Here is an 18,388-nt window from a genome sequence, read left to right as displayed (position 1 = left end):
ATAATTTGTTTTCAACCTGAGACATACTGTTTTAAACCATGACTAGCTCGGTGATAATGGAATCTGGAGGTTTTCATTGAAGCTTACGGTTCCCGTCACAGAGGCAGGTGGTAGATTTTAAGTTAGATAGTTTTTGGTATTATAGTCTCATAGTTTCAATCTTATTTCCAGAGTGCTTGGGTGGTATATCCAAAACCTGATGCCTCACCAGGCACCTTAGCAGAAAATCCCCTGAATTTTATAGATGTACAGACTGAGAACTGCAGTTACGGAGGCAAGGTGAGGTCTCTTTGGGTCAAAAGAAACCAGCACTTTTTTCCTGGCCTCTCTCCTCCTGATCTGAGAAAATCCAGGCTTCTGGCTTTGGATATAGCCAGATATTGGATAAAATGGATACAATATTTATTGATATTTTTCAAAATTAACATTTTTGGTGGGCTCGTCACCAAAATGGAGAGTGAGCTCAGAGCAGGCCTATCACTGAACGGGAGTATCCAAGCTCTCTCAGATGATCATTATCTTTTGCCTTCTATTTAAAGAGGAGTAAATTAAATTGCAAGAGATGGCGCAACTGGTTTTCCAGATCTTATTTAATTTGGCTAAGCAGTTAGCATTTTCCATCTGCACAATATAATCATTAACTTTTTTTCTTTTTTTTTGTCTCTTAGTGTTACTGTACAGACTGCTTTTTTACGGGTGATCTCTGCCCTTTCTTACTGTTAAATTTCATTTCTGAGGGAGTGTGGCTTCACCTTTTTTTTTCTGTTTGGATTAAGTATATATAAAATTATTCATTCTACTAAATATACTTGCAAGGAATCCTATGTGATTCATGGTCTTTGATCCTGCTATCACTTACGTGGGCGTTTTGCTTTACTACTGTGCATAGTCCCACTGGGGAGAGTCTGATTTTATGAAATACTGTTAAGAAAATAACGTGAGATTTCAGCACATGTCCATGCTGCATTAGGAGGCACATATAGAAGCAGGTGTGTAAGTTAAAGAGGCAAAGAAGACAAGTAATTCCTCTGTCCCTGCAATTTTGAAGCAATGTTGTCCCCATCCGTGGTCAGTTTGTAGTTGCTGTCCCCTTATTTTGGGAGACACGTGTGAGAGTTTTGTGGCCTGAAAAGTGGATTTTCAGGGCTATTTTGGTGCTTTCCAAGCTGAACCAACAGAGGGTTTTTGAGGCGGCACTGCCAGGCCTCTGGTTTACAGCAGCTCACCCACGGGCCAGGGCAAGTGTGGTGCCACTGCGGGGACCTCCTCGCCGTCCCAGTCCTGGTGCTTTTGTCCTGTTGCCTGCGTCCCTGCCCCTCTCTTGTCCCTTGTCCCCCTGGGGCTCCCGCTTCATGTCCTGGTCGCCTGTGTCCCCGCCGCCTCCCCGCGGCCTGTCGCGGCCTGTCGCGGCCCGTCCCCGCGGGCCGCCCCGGCCCCGCCGCGGGCGGAGCGCGGCCGCGCGAGGGAGGGAGATGGCGCTGCGCCCCCCCGCGCCGCCGCCGGGCCCGGAGCTGCCGCTGCACTCGCCGTGGACCTTCTGGATCGACAAGTGAGTGCGGGCCGCGACAGGGCCTTGGAGCGGCGAGCGGCCGCCGGGCCCGCGCCTTCCCCTTCCCGGCCCTCTCCCCGCTCCGTGTTTCCCCCTCTCCCTTCCCCGCCGCCGAGGCCCCTCAGGCCCTTCCCGGCCCCACAGCCTGCTCGGCTTTCCTCTATTTTTTCCCTTAAAAAAGGCACTGTTGGGACTGCTGTGCTTGTGCACTGCCCCAAGCACCGTGAACCCACGGGGAACCCCCAGTCCACTCAACTTCCATTGCTGTGTTGTGGTTTGGTGAAAAGTATGATTTCACCATGTTAAATGCTTTTAAAAACTGTTTTTTTCCACTGATTTCTCCCTGCCCTCCCACTTCCCTCCCGTGATTCCATATAAGCGCACTTAATTAAATGCTGCTGTTGTTTCTTTAGTTGTAAGACTGGTAGCATATGTCACTTTAAAAAATATATAGCTATCGCCTTAAATTTCCAGAAGTTCACGGCTGGTGGTAAAAAAAAAGTGGTCAAACCAAACTAGTGGTTTACGAGTAGAGCTCTTGTGCTTTGTGGTAAAATAGCACCCGGGAGAGGGGTGATAGCAAAGCAGGAGGGATGTTTCCTACCCCAAAAGCCCTTTTGAGCACTAAGGGGCTCTTAAGAATCGGTCTAAATAGATGCAGATATGGATATGCAGTTGTCTTTTTTATTATTATATCACTGTGAGAGAAGTCCATAACTTATGTTCTAAGAGCTCCATAACATGTCATTAAGTTATACTGTTAAAATAAATACCCCTGGGCTCCACAGCGCTATGCGTAGCAGCTGTGAGGGCTACCAGGTACCTGACACCTGAATATGGTGCTGACCCCACCTGTATAACATTATCCCTTGATGCATCTCCTCCTCCAAAAGTCAATGTCTTATCTCCCATCAGCATTTCTTTCTGTAGATGCCTTAGCATCAGCCCCTGGAGGCTGCAGCTCTAGGAGCAGGTAAACTTTGTTTGTGGCCTTTCCTATATGGTGCTGGGCAGCTGCATTTCCTGTAAGCATGAAGCCTTTTTTGGCACCTGGGGCTACAGCATTTACCATCTGATACTGCTTTCTCATATATTACTCCATATTCATTTTAGTAAAGAGAGAATGATAAAAGTGTTAGGGGGAATATTATTCATCAGTTTGACAAGTAAGATCTTCAAGTGTCAGCAGGTCAGCCAACTCATAGAAGTCAGAAAAAGGTTTATTTATTTATTTACTTTTAAGAGAAATAAGATTTTCTTATTAATTGTGAAAATTTTTTCAGTAATTTCAAATATTTACCAGTGTTAGCAGCTACCTGTTTTTTTCAAGCTGACCATGAGGAGCTAGAGGTTCGGTGTACGGTGAGTTTTCATACGATGTGTGTGAATGTACATGTGGTGGTGGGGACACGTGCTGCTAATGTACCAACTTCAACCAACTGCAAGGAAAATATCAGTTCCTTCCTTGGCAAATCAGTGCTGTCAGAAAATAAGCATAGATTGTGTTAAAGTCTGGGAAGGAAGGCTCGTGTCTAGCTGAATTTTGTCAAAGATTCTCTTCCTTGGGGGGAAGTGTTAGTGTGTGTCTGTACAGATGGGATGGTAGGATCATGGTTGGCCTGTTGGGTCTTCTTGCCTGTCTCCTCACAGGGATTTTCAGTTAGTTTGTTGTAAGAACAATTTAACTTTTATGTATCTGTTTTTTGCGAGGAAAAGCATGATAATAAATATTATCAAATGCAAGGCAGTGCTATTAGTCTGCTCTAGGAAAGTGGAAGGGTTCTTAGAAAGCACATTGTCTTTGCTTGTTTTTCTCTCTCCATGTTACTCTGATGAGTTTTATATAAATAAACTTTAGAGATAAATTCTGATAATTGAGCGATTTTCATAATAAATGTGAATGTTCATAGCTGAACATATCAAATATTTGAAACAAAGCTTAATACTTTCCCTTCTTCCCTATAGCAAGATCTTGTTTATCTAGAATTTTCTATTCCATCTATTAAAGCTCATGAGTAGGTGGCTTACAATGAAAAATGATGGATAATATTACAAAAATGTTCAAACCAGTAAATGCTTTTTGACAGGCTTTGATAGCTTGAAATCAGTCTTTGTCTGGATTCAGAATGCATTACTAGATTTGTTTAGTTGCCACAGCATGGTTTTTGAGTGCATGCTTTGGAATTAAATATTTTGCTTATCTATACCAAAGCCAGTTGCAGCTAAATACTTACAGTGTTTTTTTTTTTCTGGCATGCTCAGATGCCTTTAAAGTTGCTGCCACTGGAGCCATGGGAAGATTCCCATTGGGAAACAAAGGCCTGTGTGACAGTGAGCACATGTGGGAAAAAAACCCTACCCTTAATTCTTTGTAGGCAGACAGAAGAGCTACAGTTCAGCATTAGACATTAACATAAGCACGACCACCTGGATATTTATTCACAGATAAAACAATGGCGTTTATCTTTGTGTCTTTGTTCATTATTCACGGCAGAATAATGAAGAAGTAGCTGCAAGCTGCCATTGGGATTCAGTTTGGGCAGGTTATGCACAGCTCCGTTTTCTCTCTCTCTTAACTAATGCTCATGCACTTGGCTGTAAGGTAGGGAAGATGTGTGGAAATTAGTTGTTGGCCATGGCTTGAATGGAAAGTTCAACATGGAATGGCAGATTGATGTTGCTGCTGATGGCAGGAAAGTTATTCTGAGTGAGCAAGTTCTGTCATGGCCTGTTTTAAGGATCAGTATTTGCAGTTTACCTGGTTTGTAGTGAGGTTTGTCAGCAAAGTGCACAACCACCTTATGACTCTTAACTTATGTCGTAACTCTTTTTTGGAAAAGTTGCAAAACCAGGAATTTCACTTGAAACTCATCTAGCTACTCTAAACTTTTTCTGTATTATTATTATTTTTAGTTGTTGTTCTGTGGGTTTCAAGGCACAAAACCCAGACAGTTGTCATTCATGCTGATGTGTGGAGCTTATGGGTGGCTATCACAGAATCACAGCACTCCAGATTTGTCACCGTCCTGTAATCTGGCAGGAAATTGAGTGCTTTTTCCTCCGGTTTTCTGTTGCTCGAGTACTTTGTTTCGATGTCTGCCACTTTGGCTGACTGTGACTAATACATTGTTTCTGTCTTACACAAATGCATTAATCCTAATTTATGCAAGTGTAATTCCTCTTAGTGTGGCAAATGACACAGAACTGAAACTTTTAAGTTGATGTATGTTGTCATTTTATAATTTGCAGTCTTTCCAATAGTTTGTTTCTCCTGGTTAATCAAATCGTGAGTTGGGTTATTGGCTGTAGCCAGAAGTAATAGATTACGAATGATCTAGAGGTATAGCAGAGTGTTCCTGAGAACTTTGAACATTATTTAAGTGTAAGCTGGATGTAACAAATAAAAAGGATTAGTTGGTTATTTGAATATTTATTTTGGAGAGTTCTCCATCTTTTTAAAGTTTTATTTGCAGCTATCAAAATGAAGCTTTTGATGACCTTGGAGTGGAATGTTCTGTCTGTCTGTCTTGGTCCATTTTCAGAATGGCTTTAGAGTTGCTGAATGGCTACTAGCAGCACCTAGATCATTTTTGGCTATGGTTACAGAGGATCTTTTCATCTCACATTTGAATAGACTTTATTATTATAGAATCTCAACAGCAATATCAAGGTGGATATATAGAACGATGCTTCTATAAAGCAAAGTCACAAAGCAAAGGTAATTCCATATGTATTGGTGGCTATTGAACTAACACGTTGTAAGCAGAAGCACTTGTCTTTATTTCTGTTCGATTAGTTTGAATTTCTGTTTGTGCTTTAACGTTGAGTGCAAAAAAGGCAACTTCAGTCTATCAGTTTTCCTGCGATATCTTTCATAGTACATAGACCACAATAGTAGAGCCAACACCTGTCAATTTCTTGTCTGTTTTTGGTAACCTTTGGTTAAAGTAATTATTGAGACTTGGACATTTAATACACTATTTTTTAAGATGAAATGGAAGGTTGCCTTGCTCAAAAATCAAGCTGCTTTAATGACCTTAGTTCTGTGTTAGAAACAGCACTTTGGAATTAGGGCTTACATGAGTTCGGGTCCTGCGCTGCTTATGTGACTTTGTAGTTTTGTGCCATCTAGTGGTGTGTGCAAGCAAGCAAGACTTCCAATTCAGAATACAATTCTGCAAATTTACAGTACTTCAAATGTAGAACTAATTATGTAGCTAGAATTTTTTAAAAGAACATGGAAGTACGAAATAGTGAGAATGTTTTAAAATGGCCCAAAAAATCTGGGTTATACTGAATGCAAGTAAAAAGAAATAATGGATGATAGCTTGAAACCTTTAAAATCAAACTATTTTTTTAAGGCTGATAAGAAAGTGTGGTGGCCCTTAAAAGGAACACAGGTGTTTTTGGTTTAAAATCTGATCTTAAGTTCTGCAAACATCTTAATTCTGCAAACAACCTGACAAATCTCAATTCATCCAAAATTATAAGAACAGTTGAATTCCGGGTTTTAAATAAGTAATTGCAACTTTGCCATGTGACATTTCAGCTTCTTGTGAATATGATTCACTTTTCTCCATTTACCTCCCTCCCTTTCCTTCTGCCCCCAGGTAAAATATGTATTTTTATTAACCTCTCTCTTTTTTTTTTTTTTTTTTTTTCTCTCCCTCCCAGGTCACTTCCTGGTACAACAGCAGCTGAATGTGCATCAAACTTGAAGAAGATTTATACAGTGCAAACAGTGCAGGTGAGATTAGCTCTGCAACAGTAGTTCCTACACATGCAAATTGAAACTTAAGGTGTGGAGTTACATTATCTCTCATATGGATGAGTCATTCATGCCTTCACTCACCTGTGGTATGGAATGTATGTGCTGCTCTTTGCATGTGGTGTCACTTAGTCATTTTTTTAATTTCATTTGGCTTTCCAGACCAGAATAGGGTGATTTATAATGATTTGTTTTGATCAGACGAGCCAACTCTCCTGAACCATTCCAGATTCCTCTGGTGCTGCTATTGGATTGTTGTACTTGATGTACTTTAAGTATTTATCCTGTTTTTTTCTCTAGTTGCTCTTTAATATGTCAGAATTAGAGCTTGTGGTTGTGATTTTTCTGCTCTACCCTTGGCACTGCAGCGTTCTGGCCAATTGATTCTTGTGAATTTGAGCCAATCACATGGTAATTCTTTTCTCATCTTTTCTTTGATCAGCTTTTGCAGATCATTGCTTAGCATTAAAGAGCAAAAACAGAACACAGAATTCAATATGTGTCCTTGATTTTGCTATCCTTTATTGATATCCTTGATAATTTTTCTTCTCTTTTAGTGACGAAGATAATGGAAATGGCTTTTAGATGGAATTGCCAAGGGCCATAAAAATTATCACATAATATTGTGATGTTTGGTTTTGATGTTGCATTTATACCTAGTGTTACCTGACTGCAGGTTGCTGCCACATACATCTTTAAAATCTTTAAGCAGTGAAACAAGTTTATTTCAGAGTATTTTGTTGTAAAGTACAAGAAGATAGCAATCTAACAGTAAAATATGTGATGGTTTTGGAGAAAATGAACAGTGGAAATTAATCTGCTTGAAAGTTTTTCTCACATGTTAGTGCAATTATCTTTTCTTTTTCTTGTTTTCTTTCTTAAGAATTTCTGGAGTGTCTACAACAACATCCCTCTGGTGACAGATTTGCCTCTGAGATGTAGTTACCATCTAATGAGGGGAGAGAGACGGCCGCTTTGGTGAGTGTCTTATCACTAGACATTCTGAGGAGTGGGTAGTGAAAAGCATTAAGTACACGGTGAAAGGAGGCAAGAGGGAGACAGGAGGGTCTTGTCACTGTTGCCTGCAACTCGCTGAACTAAGGATGTTTCTTTTGTAGGTCTATCAAGGTCTTGTTAGGCTTAAAAGTTACTGAAGCGAGTCTATTTTAAAAAGATGGTAACTAATTGTCCCCTTTGGAATGAAAAAAAAAATGTAAATAAGAAATTAAATAATGATTTAGAAATTAATGAATTATGGAACTTCAAGAATGCATAGGAAATACTTAATGGAATGTTACGCCTTCATGTGAATTACTAGTATTTAATTGGTTTTAACTTACACATTTTTTTTTTCTCTCCGCTGAAGATAGTGTAGTAACAGTGCAAATGTGTGATACTCCTTGCTAGTTGTTTACCCATGCAAAAGTATAGTTCATATGCATATAACTATATGTATGGGCTTAGATTAAAGCTAAGTGTTAACTAAGTTTAACTACGTCATTATGAAGGGGTAACTTGCAGCAAATTCTACAAGATTGTAAAATGGAAATGAAATTGAGTATAAATCTTTTTATTTTTTTTTCCTCTCTCTCCCCCCAGCCCCAAGAAGCTGAGTGTAGCATATCTTCTTCCTACTAAAATTTCTTTAACTTCTAATTAGATAACTTAAACATTTTTGAGGAGATTTTTTTCTTTTTTGGCCTCGTTTCCACTAGATGCTGATTGAATTAGAATTCTTTAACTTGATCTTAGTATGTCTAACTAAATGTTGACTTAGTATAGGGAGTTTACGTCCTAATCTGAAGAATAAAATAATTTTCTGAAGTGAAATATGTCTGAAAACATGCATTACATGTAACTGGTCAGAATAGTGGTTTGAAAGAAATACTGGTGCCTGTACAAATCAAGTAGGCAAGTGTGTGCAGGTCTTGGTATCTTTGTCAGGATGAGTGGGAACATTTTGTTTCTTCTCTATTTTTAGTTTTGATTTGGTAAATGACTAGCAGGGGTGTGAAATGCAAGGATCTTTTTTGAAAACGATACATCTATTTTAAGGCATCAAAGTAAATGCATATGCTGTATTTTAGAAAAGGGATTGCAAGATGTTGATATCATCAAAGCCCACTAGCTTTTCAGTAATTACCACAGAAGCTTTTCTCTGATTGCAGTTACAGCATGCTGTCTAATTGCAGCTGTCTAATTGTTTTTAAGAGGAACAACTAATTCTGGGCTGGAAATCGAGGACTACGGATATTGGAAGCTGTTGTTCCAAAGTTTGCCTCTCTACTTTTCCCAATGTTTGTCTGGATTGGTGGGAGCCCATTATCTTGAGGAATCTTTAGGTTTTATATTCAACCCTCATTGGTTTAGATATTCAAAAAGTGCATTTTAGGCTATGCCTATGAAAATTTCAACTTTGCTTTTGCAGAGTTCTAAAAGAAAGCTTAAAAACTCCAAGTGTAAAATTTATAAAAAGAATAGTGACAGAATAATCATGGAAAGTCTGCAGGTTTGTTGTTGTACCTCTGCCATTATAAAGCAGTTTCTGTCCTGATCCCAGGCAACTGCAGTCTTTTTATCTAAATAAGGACAATTAATTTCTAGCTGTCACAGAAATGAAGTATTTTTAAGTTCTTCTGTTGAAGTGAATGAACTTGAGAGTAACAAGTTGCTTATGTGAAAATATGCCAGAGTTTTTCCAAAATACAGGGTTACCATAGCAAAACATAAAATTGCTTTGTGGCATGTTCCCATATAGTGTGCAACCACATCAAAGATAGTCTGTGGTCAGGGAAAATGTAAGTATTTTCCAACACACAAAACTTAGTAGAGGGATTAGGTGTTGAGAGATACACTTCATATGAACAATGAAAGATTTATCTCTGATGTCAAAAGTTGTAACTTGAGTAATGCTACCTGGAGTTAATAATTGCATTTCAAATGGTGTTTTTTTCTGGGAAAATTAAACCCCAGACATAGGTTTATCTCAATGTGGATTTGAATGTTTATTTTACTGGTATATTTCCCATAACCAGGGAAGAGGAAAGTAATGCCAAAGGAGGTGTATGGAAAATGAAGGTCCCTAAAGAAAGTACGGTACGTAATATTCACATTTTACTTAGAAGTTATTTGACAAGGGGCTCTCTTTAAACTCTGTAAAATAAAGCTTTTGCAAAGTTTTTCACTTTTGACATCATTCAACACAACAACCAAACACTGTTTTAAGATCCATAACTTTTTTTTGCAAGACAGTGAGAGAGCAATTTTATTTTTATTTTTTAGCAAGTTCAGTGTTTTGTTCTTGACAATATTTGCCACTGTACGGTCAGTGGAGCAAAAGCTGAAGTGTTGCACTCCGTGTCACCTTGGCAAGCGTAGTGTCTCATAAGTGCGTTTGTGCTCAAGACTCGCCGTGCTTGCAGGTGTGCAAAATAAAATATAAAAGTCTTTTCCTGGTAATACTAAAAGCTCAGTTATAGCCAGCTCCTTAGTGATACTCGTCAGGAATGTCACACACAGTTCATCACCACTGCCAGGGTTGTGCTGAAGTTCAACGGGCGACTAAGCTTTCCGCCAGGCTCAGCAGGGCTGCTCGTGCTTCCCCTGCTCCTTTGCACCCGTGTAGGGATGTTCGTAGCCCTGTTTGCTCTGCACCTTTCTCGTGCTGGCTGAAAACTAAGGCTTTGCTTGCATGGACAACTGATCCTGGTGAATGGCTTGCTCCCGCTGGATGAGGGAAGATCTTGTTTATTCTCCTTTGCTGGTTCTGCTTGCGTGGGCAGTGCTCATCGGATCATTTTGTGAGCCAGTTTAACACACAAAGATGGCAGTTTTTCTTATTTTATTTTTTTAATTTGATCAATAGATGACCAGGGATGTAAGTTTACAGGATAGAGAGGAAAAGCAAAAGAGTGGGATAGTCCTCTTTGCTGGCAACAGTGAGCTGTCACATCACCTCGTGCATGTCTTGTGAAGTTATAGCACTTTTTCATTTGCTCTTTTTTTGCTTTGCCTTTTTTTTTTTTTTTTTTTAAATTGAAGAGAGAAAATCTGCTCAGGCATGTCATTGTTTTAGCCTCACTGAAACAATTTGTTTTCTGTGTGCTGGGCTTTGTGCCCCTATTAAAAGCATGTGAGTAACTTTTCCTGTGAACTGTCACAGTGAAGAGATTTGACCTATTCACATGTGTTATTTATGTGTTTAAGTGTGCTCTGGATCAGGCCTTTAAATGCTAAAAGTGAAGTGTAAGAAAAATGTGACAGCCTTGCAAAAGGCATTAAATGCTGAAAGATGGTACTTGAAATTTCAGCCAAAAGTTAATTGATTTTGCCTGTGGGTTTTTTTTTTTTTTTCCATATGTGAATTGCAGCTTTCCTCCTCTCCAATCCCAAGTGAACGCAAAAGACTGGAAATTTCTTTTTCCTTTTATAATCCGAAGTGTGAAGATTGTCAGAAGTGACAAGTGGCTTGAGGGGCCTGCATTTTTGGGCAGTGAATTTGGAGACCTCAGAGAGACATGTTTTTCAGAGGCTAAATGATCACCACTTTTTGAAAGAAGGGAACTTTTTGATCTCTCAAATATCAAATGTCCCTGGTCACTTCTGAATGTTTTAGTTGGAGATTAACTTGAGTCAGCTTTTGGTGCCTTTGTAAACAGGGTAAATATCTTCATGCCTGTGTCTCATTTTTGGCTTTACATTTTTAATGGTCACACATCCACACAGTATCTCTTAGGCTAAGAAGAACTATTTTGCACAGAGCTAAGTGGAAAGGATGTTGTGTTATAGCAGTGCTTTGGTGAGGGTGTGGAGGGAGGGAAATGTAGTTTTCCTAAAGATGTCAGTTTTTAAGATGGTGTGACAAACTAACAGACAAAATACTGACGTTTGAAAATGTTTTTGCATGTGTACAGTGATACTTCTGTATATTAATTTTTAATACAAAAACTAATACTTTTTAGATCCTCATAAGCTTGATCCTGCCTCTGCTTGCTGCTGGATGAAGTGCTTCCTCCCCTTGCGACCATTAGGACAACTCCCGGTAGCGAGCCCCGCGCCTGGTGCCGAGCGCGCGGGGTCAGTGTCGACGTTGTGTGCCAACTCTGCTGTTGACAGGCAAAATACAGCACCTCGGAGACTCTCACACTGACATCCTCAAACTGCCGCGTGGGGCTTTGCAACAGAGAGCTCCTTCCATAGCCTCGGTCTTTATTATGCATCAGATTAGCTGATAATTATCAGGTCGCAGAAATGCATGATGCATTTGTATCCCAGAAGATGGCTTATAAGTGCTCAGAAACCCCATTAAAACAGTTTGTTGGTTTATCTTCATAGCTGCTTGCTTTTTGTTTAACCTTGGTGCCTTTGATTTGTTTTTCTTCTTTTAATTGTACTAAAACCCAAACTAATACGAAATAGCAGAAAAGGCATTTCTTAGCAGTATATGAAAAAGCCATTATGGTGGTATAGAGGAGAAAAAAAGAAAGATGTTGCTATATCCTCAAGAAAGGATTATGTCTGTGTAACCACACACCTTGGAGCACATTACTGAATGTGTTAGAGTTGCATGTAATGTGTTAGAAAACAGATTCAAGTTTTGAATGCTCTTTGGCTTAGGTGATAACAAATGTCAAAAGCAAATAACAATGTAATTAGTCTGCCAGAGCCAAAGAAAACTGGCTGATAGCTTTTCTCTTTTTTTTCTCTCCAGTTTTAATTCTCTAGTTAGCATTTAAATTTGTTGAAAGTCATAGTCGAGGAGAATCAGACGTGATGTTTAAATACCAGAAAACTCTACCAGTAAACTAAATGGGTTTATATTTAAAGTGGATAGTAATTATTTTCCATAGAAACAAATGATTGTAAGTAGAGCTTTATAGTCTCTTTCATGTAAAATTCTTCGGAGAAATCTGCTTTCTTGCTTTACAATAATTAGTGCATTTGGATGAGTCATAGACACAGACAAAGAGAAGGTAAATTTATACTTAAATATTTTAAATATTTATTAGGCCAACTCTGTGTTATGGTATTTACAATCAAAGTGAAAACTTTCTCCAACAATTCTGAAGGAATTAGTAATATAATGCAGAGTGCAAAAATGTTTGCAAAGTATTCGGTGTACAATATATTCTCTTTTTGTCCAGATGACCTGTCCGAAAGAGAATGTGCTCAAAACTGAGCTAACACTTAAATTAAAAGAAAATAAAACAATAGTAACTGTGTGGTTTTTTTTTTTTTTTTTTTTTCTTCTTCTTAGGCTGCAGTTTGGAAAGAGTTACTGTTAGCAACTATTGGAGAGCAGTTTACAGATTGTTGTGCAGCAGGTAACTTTTAAAAATAATTTAGGCCAGCATCACAGTCACTTGGCTTGAAGGTAGACTGTGAAAAAAGGACATTTCAGACATTTTAAGGATGAATTTCATCCTGTGCTTGCTGGTTTGCATGTTCCATTTGGAAGTGGTATTCAGGGAGGGCTTGTGAGTGCTACTTCAAGTTGTATCATCGAATTCTCTATCTCAGTCATGAATAACAAGTATGAGTCTATGACCATTTCATAAGTGAAGGTTCAGCTGCAGAACTGGTTCTCGTTACTGGGAAAAGCAAATGATAACTTGCCAATCCAGTGGCCTACAGGGAATGGATTCTAAGAACTGATTGCTAAGCTAACTTTTCCATTTAGTGTGATATTTTCCATCATTTCTTGCAACCATGTTTACTTCTAGATTATATATAAACAATTAAATTGGCTTTTATTTAATGATAAGGAATATCTCATTAGGAAGTGTTATACCTCTGCTTTATCATTCAGGAGAAAAGAATTTGGTTTCTCCAACCAAAGAGTCTCTTCACAGAGTAACTCAGCAAAGATTTTTTCAAACAAATACTCTCTAGCATAGTTAATATAATAGAGTAGTCATAGCATTAGTTTGCTTGTGATGCATTGTTGGTTGTTTTATCTTTCTCTAAAAGGTTTACTGAACCAATTTCTCACACAATGTATTTCAGTGCTTGCCTGATCTTTTTCAGGATTATAAGAAATAAGTACAAACCTCAGATCCTTTACCTGCAAAAGACATTTCCAATGGGTGCTTTTTAAAGGCCTCCTTATTCCTAGTTGAGCTGATATCAAGAAGGGAGAGTCTCCCCCGGGGAGGGGAGGCAGTCGGTGGAAGGCAGGGGCTGCTTCCCTTTCGGCAGCATCCTGGTCTCGGAGCTGTCTGCACAACTGCATCCGGAGGATTTCCTACAAGAAGTGCTCAAGTTCAGAGTTACCAACACTGCTGGCAGCAGCAGGCCTGCCTGTGGTTTTGGTAACTTCTTTTTGCTGCTACTTTGACAAAATGGAAAGGGAAAACACAGCAATAGAGCTTCCAGTCTAGAATAAGTAGTGTACAGTCTCTGCTCATGTTGTTTTTCCTCTCAATTTTTTCTTTTAGTAAGCTGCTGGAGTAACTTACCTTTAGGAGTTCATGTTACTAGCTTTAGTGAATATTGTGTTCCCCTTCTAGCGCGATAATAAAGATGCATAGCTCTTTGACAGTTCATTAAAACTCTTGTGAGGTAATATTTACAATAGTTTCTACAAGTAATAATGTTTGTTTCTCTCTGGTAACTATTTTGTCTGGTTTCAGCATTGGTAATCTCTTCACTGGAGATTGCTCTCCTTCATTTCTTGAGTTTGTTCAACTTTTGGGCAGTGTTTCATAATACATAAGTATTAAATTAGACATGTCTCACTTTTAAAGAATTCTTTAATAATGCTTCCTCTTCTGTACAGATGATGAAGTAATAGGGGTTAGCGTCAGTGTTCGTGACCGTGAAGATGTTGTACAAGTCTGGAATGTGAACGCTTCTTTAGCAAGTGAAGCAAAAGTTTTAGAGAAGATATATAGACTTCTGCCACACGCATCTTTTAAAGCAGTGTTTTATAAATGTAAGTATTTTGTATGAGTTCATCTCTACCTTCACTAGAGAACTAAAGTGCCAGTAGGATAATATTTCCATGGGCATAACCTGCTTGATTCATCATTAAAGATTTAGAAATTTAGCATCTCTCATTTAATTCAATTTTTTACATCAAAATTACAGTTTTATGCCCCTTCAATGTCATAGTTATCACTCAGAGTATAAAGTATTTTAATTTTAGAATATACTTGGTTTCATATTTAATATTCAAGGTTCGTAAAGTGAGTGATAAAATCTCTTCATAACTCTCAAGACTGCATGCTTTTTAATTTAGGTATTCATATGGTGCAACTTTTTACTGTGAGGATTTTAAAGGATGTCTTATTTTAGGCTGTAAATAAAAGTACTGTCAGAGTAGTCTATTGTCCAAACTACTTGTTTGCATGTTATGTCTTCCTTGACTGCTCACATATTGTCTTCTATTTTCATCTTTACCTTCTTGGGAAAGCTTGCTTGACCAAGTTTGCACTTTATTTTTTCCCCCCCCCTCTCTCTTCTTTAGCACACAGAGAACATCGTGCTTTTGAAGGCCGACGTGGAAAACACTAAGTGCAGTTTGCACCAAGTTCATTCTTTGTCATTTAGCGTTTTCAAGTGCTGTAAACACAGAGGAGGATGGACGAGAAGCAGAAACACCTGCAGAAGTACCACATGGAGGGCCCTTTTGAATTTCTAACATTTCAAATTGGGTTATTGCTACTGAAAATGAAGGAAATTATTGCCTTAATTATTAAGTGCACCATTCATTACTTGTTGTGTTTTTTTTTTAGTTCTTCATTGTTTCTTTACAAATATTTTTTCATCACTTTTTTTTTTGATTGGATTATATTTGTTCCTGTTTCACTAGGAGAGAAAGCTTAAATTTTTTCTGTACTTAGTTAAGTGCAAATGTGCACAAACATGGTATACTGCTTTTTCTAGATGTGCTGTACATAGAGGAGTACTGGCTTGATAAATATGTTTTCAATTTTCATTTTGAAACATTCCTATCATGTTAAGACTTGCTCACTGTCTTTATCCCAAGAGAGAAGGAAATTGTACTGCATTATTCTAATATACCATGCAATCTGGTTTTACACTGGTAACAGTACATATACTGTAAGAGTAAATAACAATCACTGAATGAGAGACTTATAAACACACTTATGTTGGGACTAACCCTTCAAGAGATTATGTTAACCAATAACTTCAGTAATTTCAAAAGAACACTTGTTCAGATTGAGAGATCTTTCAAGAGGAAGCCCTTCAACTCCACACCTCTCATTTTAGGGGGGGCAGTGTTTTTAATTATTTTGTATGTCTCTAAAATATTTTTCTGCACTTTCATGAAAAAGTGTCACGAATCACTTCTAATGCATTTGACTAACTGGATCCATCCCTCACATTTCTTGGATTATTTTAGGCCTCTGCCTGCACCCACAAAAGCATCAGCATCAAAACTTCAGTGCAAAGGGATAGGTCCCATCATACGTAGTTTCAAGCTGTCATGGCACCTTAAGTGATTTTTTTTCTTTTTTTAATATTTACTGGAAAGAAATGGATTTTCTTTTACAGTGTGAATATGAACCATGCTAATCTTTAAATGTTTGTCTGTATTAATTATTTGCGGCGTCGGTTTCTTTTGCTATGCTACCAAAGATTTACTTCGTTCCTTTTGCAAGAAGCTGCAAAGTAGAGGTGAATGTGCACTCCATTGAGCATTGCTTCATTGCTAAGAGTCTTCATTTGGCAACTGTTCAAATTGCACTGTTCAAATTGCACTGATTTCCAAATGTTTAGTATATGAAAAAGGCAGCCATTAGAATAAAAAAATCAAATAAGAATCACATTTGAGGTTTTTTACAGCTTCATCTGTTTTTATAAATTAAAGCTGTGCAGTTAATGAACATTATTAATTAAACAAGTTTTTTAAAATCAAGTATCTTGCCTCTGTAATTGCTTTCTGAGATTAAGTGTTACTGAACCTTCTTTTTTTAAACCCATGTGTTTGGCGATTTTTTTAAATCTTTTGTTCATAGACAAAAAGGTCTTTTTTTTTTTGTATGAGTGTGTTAAATCAGAAATTTGGTTTAAGATTTGGTTGTATCTCTTCTGTATTTTTGGTTACTATTGCAGTGCTTTTCTCACAGTTGAGATTATTTTCTTGCAGTTTTTTGTATACTTTATAAAGTATACACAAAGACTGAAGTTTAAAATATCTCTTTTAACATGAGCTCTTTTTCTGTGGCAATGAGTAAAGCTTCAGCTTCGACAGTTTTTACTGAATAGGGTTTAATGTATGTGCGTGTTTAAAAGCCTCCATTTTTGTCCCTAAGGAGAGGAACTCTTTTTCTAAAGAATGGGTAGAGGAAGGCCTCGGAATAGCAGTTACTTGTTAGGTACCTGCTGATATGTGTGTTTTTGATGTATACAAATATGGAAAAGAAATGCCCCCAGCCTGTATTACAGAGTCAGAAGGTGATTTCAGAGAAGTGAGGGCAGAAACCTTTCAGAAAAAAAAAAAATGTTTTCAAAAGGAGAGCAAGATTTCTGCCTTGAAGAACTTCCTTGTCTTTGGAATACTGATAACAAGTTAATCATATACCTCGCCCTTCCCTTGCTTTTCCTTTTGGGAACAAGCCAGCTTGTCTTACCTGTCCTGCAGGTGAGAGGAAATTCCCTGCAGCCTCCCTGGCTGCAGATCCATTAACTGCAGGAGAACAGGATCTGCTGGCAGAAACAGCAAATTTGGTGATGTAACTGGAACCTGCTAGTTGAAGATGCTACATCCTTCATCTTCCCGAAGGAAATAATTTTTGTGCAGTTCCCTTTCATGCCAATTTTTTCTTCATACCTTTGTGCTTGAACCTTGAATAGGAATTGAGAGATCTTTATCCTAGCTCCATCACGTCACTCTAAGAGTTGCCCGTTGTCCACCAAAACCCAAACTAAAAATTGTTGTCATTTTTGTTTGTTTGTTTTTCCTGTGAAGCTTGCAATTCTGCAGGTGATTATTGCTGGATACTATGATAGTTATTATTACCAGATATCTGGGTTGGCAAAAATACCTTCTGACTAAAACTTGGTATATCATACACCACAATCCAACCTTGAACTTGTTTCAGAATGTGCAATACAAGTTCACAGGAACAAGACAAATCATATTTGTGAATTTTTATCATTGCAAACATTAAGTCTAAGTCCTTTCTAGAATTTTCCAACTGTTTTATAATCCACACTGATCCCTACAGCACTTATATATTTTTACAAAATGGTATTAACAGTTAATTACTTAAAGTCTTTGAAGATGTATTACTTTTACCTGGAGATCTGCTTCATTAAACATGATTAAATGAACCCTTCCCTCCTGCAACACCGCCTAACTTGAGCTCCATCGGCTCCGCAGGGCCAGCTAAGGCTGGGCCAGGATGGTCCTTAGCCGCTGCTCTTGCCCCTTGGGTGTTGTAGAGTGCAGCAGAAGGGTTGGTTTGTGCTGTGTGCGTGCTCACAGTTTTGTTTTGGAGAGCAAGGTTGAAAATAGTAGGGGAGGAGCAGGAAAAAGGTCTAGAAGACGCGTGTTTTTGTTGTTGTTGTATGATGTGCCGTAGAAACGCTGCTCGGTTGCCTCGCAGGAATGCATCCCAGCAGCTGCCGGAGGCTTCGCTGGCTCTTCTGGGCGCTTTCCTTTCGGTACGGCGGGTGCAGAGTGTGCTTGCACATCCTCAGCAGTAAGAATTAGCTGAACTTAATGCTTCCAAATGATGAATGCAAAGGAGGTGCAGGCCATAAGGGGGTCGATCAATACTCAGCCCTTGCCAGGCGGTAGGAGCACAAAAGAAACCAAGCTCATATCCTTCCTAGGACAAGACTGACCAGAGGGCATGAAGCTTAAGAGTCTGCTTAAAACATAAATGTCAGTGCATCGGAGGGAAACTACTGATCTAGAGTAGCTTATATAAATACTCTTGTAGCTACTGAGATGCAAAAGATGTGTATTTTCAGTTGGAAGTCATTTATTTCTTCATCTTTTTCTTTTCTTTTTTTTTTTTTTTTTTTTTTTTTTGTAATTCTCTCAGAAGAAAGAAGATGAGGAAATTAGATTAGACAAAGAGTGGGAGATTGCCCGG

At 38.4% G+C, this 18,388-nt stretch overlaps 1 protein-coding gene across 1 annotated transcript; it reads left to right on the top strand.

Moving 5' to 3' along the window:
- Positions 1 to 1,472: 1,472 nt before the first annotated feature.
- LOC148592592 (eukaryotic translation initiation factor 4E type 3-like) lies at positions 1,473 to 14,950 on the top strand. The gene is made up of 7 exons (XM_088534322.1): positions 1,473 to 1,549; positions 6,224 to 6,296; positions 7,201 to 7,295; positions 9,353 to 9,413; positions 12,574 to 12,640; positions 14,095 to 14,250; positions 14,868 to 14,950. The coding sequence occupies exons 1-7, from the start codon at positions 1,473 to 1,475 to the stop codon at positions 14,948 to 14,950; spliced, it is 612 nt and encodes a 203-aa protein (XP_088390448.1).
- The last annotated feature ends 3,438 nt before the right edge of the window (positions 14,951 to 18,388 follow it).

The sequence above is a fragment of the Tinamus guttatus genome, unplaced genomic scaffold (assembly GCF_059628265.1).
Source record: "Tinamus guttatus ecotype Peru unplaced genomic scaffold, ASM5962826v1 Tinamus_guttatus_pri_ptg000547l, whole genome shotgun sequence".
In the NCBI taxonomy this organism is placed as follows: domain Eukaryota; kingdom Metazoa; phylum Chordata; class Aves; order Tinamiformes; family Tinamidae; genus Tinamus; species Tinamus guttatus.
The sequence above is the reverse complement of the archived record's forward strand: the minus strand, read 5'-3'. Positions and strand labels throughout refer to the sequence as shown.